This window comes from Priapulus caudatus, unplaced genomic scaffold, assembly GCF_000485595.1.
Source record: "Priapulus caudatus unplaced genomic scaffold, Priapulus_caudatus-5.0.1 Scaffold2, whole genome shotgun sequence".
Classification (NCBI taxonomy): domain Eukaryota; kingdom Metazoa; phylum Priapulida; class Priapulimorpha; order Priapulimorphida; family Priapulidae; genus Priapulus; species Priapulus caudatus.
In genome coordinates this window covers 1,143,182-1,149,271 of record NW_014577063.1, presented here as the reverse complement: position 1 = coordinate 1,149,271, position 6,090 = coordinate 1,143,182, and the positions used below count along the sequence as shown (strand labels likewise).

The 6,090-nt window shown below is 44.7% G+C and overlaps 1 protein-coding gene across 1 annotated transcript in view; it reads right to left on the bottom strand.

Moving 5' to 3' along the window:
- Positions 1-1,652: 1,652 nt before the first annotated feature.
- Positions 1,653-6,090, bottom strand: part of LOC106817635 (potassium voltage-gated channel subfamily H member 1-like) — a 66,287-nt gene continuing 61,849 nt past the window's right edge. The window contains exon 11 of the mRNA XM_014822353.1: positions 1,653-3,869. Within this exon, the coding sequence (XP_014677839.1) occupies positions 2,295-3,869 (1,575 nt within the window). The 3' untranslated portion in view covers positions 1,653-2,294. The remainder of the gene's footprint in view (positions 3,870-6,090) is intronic.

Below are 6,090 nucleotides of genomic sequence, written 5' to 3'. Positions count from 1 at the left end.
ACTGTTTATATACTAAGTTTATGTAGCGAACTGTTGATGATAGCTAAACTGATTATGTACTAACTGCTTTATCTACTGACTGTTTATATACTAAGTGTTTCATGTAGCTAACTGATTATGTAGCTAACCTGTTTATTACTAACTGCTTTATATACTAACTGTTTGTGTACTAACTGTTTATGTACTGACTGTTCATGTACTAACTGTTGATGCACTAACTGTTTTAGTACTAACTGTTTATGTACTAACTGTTTATGTACTAACTGTTAATCTACTGATTGTTTATATACTAAGTGTTATGTACTAACTGTTTATGCTTACTGACTGTTCATGCTACTAAACTGTGATGCACTAACTGTTTAGCTACAACTGTTATGTACTACAACTGTTTGATTTGCACTAACTGTTTTAGTAGTAATGTTTATGCTACTAACTGTTTTAGTACTAAGTGTTTATGCTTACTAACTGATTATGTACTAACTGGCTTTATGTACTAACTGTTTATGCTTTACTAACTGTTTATTACTAAAAACATGTTTATGTACGTAACTGTTTATGTACTAAACTGTCATGCACTAACTGGATTTATGTACTAACTGGGGTTATGTACGTAACTGTTTATGCTACTAACTGTTTATGTACTAACTGTTTATGTACTAACTGTTAATGTACTAACTGTTTGTGTACTAACTGTTTATGTACTAACTGTTCATGTACTAACTGTTGATGCACTAACTGTTTATTCGTACTAACTCCTTAATATACTAAGTGTTTATGTACTAACTGCTTATATACTAACTGTTTATGTACTAACTGTTTATATACTAACTGTTTATGTACTAACTGTTTATGTACTAACTGTTTATATACTAAGTGTTTATGTACTAACTGTTCACGTACTAACTGTTTGTAGATGAAAGCGCTTAGCGCGCCGGCAGCGACAACCGATGCGTCCAAGATGGACAGGAGAGTTGAATCTTCCGCGGCTCTCGCCCGCACTCTGTTCATAGTCTGGGTCGTGTTCATCGTCAGCTGGTCTCCGTACATCATGATCATACTCTTCGAGAGCAGCACGTCGTTCTGGCCGTCGGCCTACTACATGTTCGCGCGCTTGGGAGTGACGACGAACAGCTGCGCGAACGCGATCATCTACGGCATCACGAACAAGAACTACAACATCGCCTTCCGTAAACTTCTCCGCCTCGATAAATGCGCGATGCGAGGTCCCGCTGGCACGCGAGCGACATCTGCCGGCGGTGCGGCTCCATCGTCGTCGCAGGGTTCGGTCGGGTCGTCAATGGGAACGCAGATGACGCGTGTTGATGAGCCGAGTACTAATTCAGCGAGCGGGTGCTTACGCAAGTGCTCTTTTCAAACGTATGGAGAGTGATGTATGCATATATTATATTGGGTCGCGTGTAAAAGTTTTACCAACGACGGATGTTGTAGGAATTAAACGCACGTTAGATTAATGAACGTCTGGAGTTAAATAAACATATATATATATACCAAGAGCTAATAATACATATACCATAATTAGCTACATTAGCTACATTAGGTATCATTAGCTCTTGAGATATATATATATATATATCTAATATATATATATATATATATATATATATATATATATATACACACACATACATGCATTCATATATATATATATTATGTGTTATTACACTGTCATTGTCAAGAAAATTTAACTGACAGAGACAATATATAACTTTAGCAATATCGCATGATATTGATCACAAACATTTGTCTCTTGTATCCGATTATTCTGTATCGTGTCGGGTGTTTGGCGAAATGCACAGGTAAGGTAACCTGGCTACGATAAATGCAAAAGAAGCTTGCTTGCCGAGATACTACGCGCAGTTGTGTTAGTTTGGACAACAACGATAACAACCCATTCACCTGATACGAATGATTGCACCGAGAGTGAACAGAAGCATCACTTATAACAAAAACGTTCGAAACGATCATCTGATGTTCTTTTAGAAGAAAAAAATGAGAAAACCCCCTATTTTCTTTGCATGCGCCATGGGAAAACGGACTAAATGTAAATATAAATATACCGTTCATGACTGCACGCGTCGGTTTTTTCTCGCTGTTTATACCGGTGCGTTCCTATCTATGCAAAAACGCATACATTATCTTTCTATCGTAATCGCGAACCTGAAGCCAGAGGGAGCGAGAGAGACATGAACAAAAAGCACGCCGGCGTACGCACGCACGATGCAGTAAACTAAACAACGTTAATATGAGCAGCGGATATGTCTATAGATCCCATTCTAGAAGAAGCCATCGTCGTCGAGTTTCTTCACTGAGCTATCACTTTCGCCACTCTCGATTTCTGCCTCTAGCAGCTTTCGCATGTCTTGCTTCTGCGCGCTGGCGCCACGCAAGGCTGTCGGCAGCGCGATAGTCGCAGGTCTGAGAGAAACGAGTCTTGTGGACGGAGCGGATGCTTTAAAGGACGTAACGGGAATACTTTGAGTTGTGATCACTTTGGTGCTGACGGCTGTACTCGCCGGAGCGGGCGCATCGACGCGAGATGTGGCTGCGATCGCTGCCTCCGAATCGTGCTTCTTCTTCTTCTGCACCGACGTCTCCTCGGCGTCCTTCGCGGGAGGTAGCACGGTAGGTGGCGCCACGGTCTCGTTCGCTGCTGCGTCCGAGGACGACGTCGCGCAGGATAAGTCCGTCGATTCATTGGACAGTTCGGGCGACACGTTATTCGGCTCGGTAATCATTTCCAACTTTGGCTGACCGGTTCGATTGCAGAGTATTTTGAAGAGCGCGCTGATTTTGTCATCGATCAGCTGAACTTTATGATTGATAATCTCTGCTTCGCTCTTCAGCTCGCTCTTGATCTCGTAGAGTCCGTGCATCAGCTGCGCGGCATCGGCAGAGTTGATCGTCAGGCCGTTCGGCGAGACGAGATTCGACTTATTCGATTCGGAATCGTCGGCCTTCGCGTCGCTCTTCGCCATGCCGCTGTCCGTCGATTCGGTTTTCGTGAGGCTCGAAATCCGTCGGTTGCGCGCAGCGACGCTCGTAGGCGATTCCGGTTCCTCTTCGATGACGTCAGCCTTGCCGCCGACCTTCGACCACCGGGAGAACACCTTCGTCGTCGTTTTCGGCGGATCCGGTTTCGGATCGACGCTTGGCGCGTCCGGTTTGGCGACGCCGCTGGCCTGCGCGTTTGTCACGTCGGCGACGACCGTCATCTGCGTCGCCGACGCGTCCTTCTTTGCGTCGCCGCTCTCCGCTTTCGAGTCCCTGCCCATGAACTTGCCCCACTTCGACGCGGGCCGCTTTGGCATCGCCTTTGGCGGCTCTACGGTGGGCACTGGCGGTTGCACGGGGGCGGATTCCTGCTTCGCGTCCTGCGACAGCGTCGTCTCCATGACGATCTTTTGCGCTTCGGAGGGCGTCGGTGTCGACGGGGTGCTGTTCGCCGCACTATTATTGTTGCTATTAGAGCTGCTCGGACCGCCGAGAAGTTTGCCCCACTTAGAGCCCATCGCCTGCGGTCGATGTACCATCGGCACCGACTTCGGGGTGGGTGTACTCGATTTGAGTGATAACACAGGCGAGTCTTCGGAGACATTGACGAGGTGCGCCGTCTTCGGACTGTCGGCTGCCCCGGGCGGCAGCGGCGTCATCCGATCGCCCTTCTCCGGATCCTTGAGGTCACCGTTGCCGGTCATCGGTCGGATGACGTTTGCGTCGCTGACCTTTCTCAGACGCGAGAAAATCTTGCGCACGAGATGGTCCTCGCTGGGATCGAGTCCCGGTTCCTTCTTCAGTCGCTCGTCTAGTTCCCGTTCTTTCTTCAGATCGGCGACCTTTCGAAAAACGAGCTGCCGGAAGAGGAAACAGACAACGTCACGCGTGTCACGTTAGTATTTAATCGGGAAATGACTAATAACTAATAACGCTGCATGGAAGGATGCGATGCTACTAGAATTAGATCATCTGGTGGCAGTGTCGTAAATGAATGATTATATTGCAGGAAATAATTACGATAAGAGCGTGTTTATCGCTTCTCGCTTTTCAATAGACTCGATGTTTATGTCCACACCGTAATTCCCCACTCACTGCAGACGTTTCAACAATGTTTGTGCGCGCGTGTGTTTATGCGCGTGCGTGCGTGTACTCGCGCGTGTGTGTGCATAGTTTTAATATTTTTGTTTTCTTTCTCTACAAATTAAGCAAGCGGCGATCGATCGGCGGTTGCGTAGTGTTGTGGATATTGGCATTTTGCGGAGATCTTCCAATGCTGCTCGGGGTAAATACTGAAAATATTTACAATGCGCATATATACACAACCAATAGCGAATATTTCTCGACGTCTCCGCGTAGTTTCACTGTATATCTATATTCGACGTATTCGTAATTTACGTTAGCGTAAAATACGATGGTCAGATAGCGGTATGGTATCAAGTTCTAGAGACGACGTGATAGTCTGGGGCTTACATCCTCGCGGTCTCTATTGCAAATCGCTGGGCTGCAGGCGCCAGCCTACGCTTACGTCCGAAAGAAAATTGAGTATCGAGATCGCATATAAATTCCCCATCATACATCAAACGTCAGAAAATGAAGCTTTTAAACCTTCAGGCGGTATAGCAATACTATTTTAGGCTTTCTTCGGTACTGCAAGTTTCCCGCCGCGTGTATATGCCTTCATCTGCACTAACGATCTCTGTTCTCGAATCGCGTGACGTCATAGAGAGAGATCAGCGTTGTATGACTCACTAGATTATCGCAATACATAATAATAATTAACTCTCGGCAACAATAAAAAATCATTGAAAGCTTACGCGCATTTAGACTGCCGGGTCAATGCGCATTACTTAATGTCTACAGTTGTTAACTCGTCATTCAAGTAAACTTAATTTCGGCTTTTTAAAATGTGGTATAGTAGGCCTAAAGGTGACATGAAAAATAGTTTACGGTTCAACATTCAAAAGAATGGTTCTTTATTTTGTCGTCGTCGTTTACTAAAAAGAAATCGTAATATTGAATGAGCAACGTTAACCCTGCGATGTTCGCGCATCAGATTTTATATACGGAAAGATTTATCCAATTATATTCATTTAATCTTGTGTAACACATGTTGTTTCACTTTCTTGCGCGAACGTGATGTTTATAACTTAATCTACGTCTACATTCGACCGAATATAACGGATATAATTACGTTCTAGGTAAAATCCCACTTCTTTTCCTAGATGAGTACCATCTCCACTTTCTAAGAAATCCCACTTCACGGTAACCCAAGAATTTGTCGCAAGAAGTCTTATGTCCGGCGCACACTTGAGTTATTTTACTCAAGTAAAATGACGCATGAGTCATTTTACTCACGTGTGCGGCGGATTTTCGTTGAGTAATTTGCTTTGACACATGCGTCATTTTACTCACGTGTGCGGCGGATTTCGTTGAGTAATTTGACTCGTGCGTCATTTTACTTGAGTAAAATAACTCACGTGTGCGCCGGGCATTATGTTGCTGCAGGTATCTGAACATTGCTACGAACCTCGAATCCGGACGTGCGTATGGAACTGGCACAAGAACGTGGCCCAGCGATACACGCAGACGCTCGCCTATCTCATCGTACGATGACTTTGACAGCGGCCTGCTACACCCGGATCTACTTTTACGTGCGGGAACATCGCCTGAAAGGTGACCTGCCACCGTTTCCGTTTCCGGGTTAATTATCGCATTCGAATCCGCCGAGTTCGTAGTGTGACGTCTGACGTCATCGTTAGTTTAATGTGCGCGTATTTGTTGCCTAGAATGTTGCCAGCTAAGACGATATTTGTGCGCAAAGATTAAGTATCTGTTGTTTAATAAAACGCATAATGTCACTAGCATCGTCAGAAAGGCAAGAATCAACGCAATGCACCAAAGTAGTGGTATAATAACAACTATAGTTAGAATATTTTTTTCAATTAGTATTGCGCATTACCTGCCGCGATGTTCAGAACGTGGTTTGGTTATAGTCCAACCACACACTAATTACACAAGATTCACCTTGGGTATTTTTAATTCGCTTTACAACTTTATTCGAATACATGTCCACGA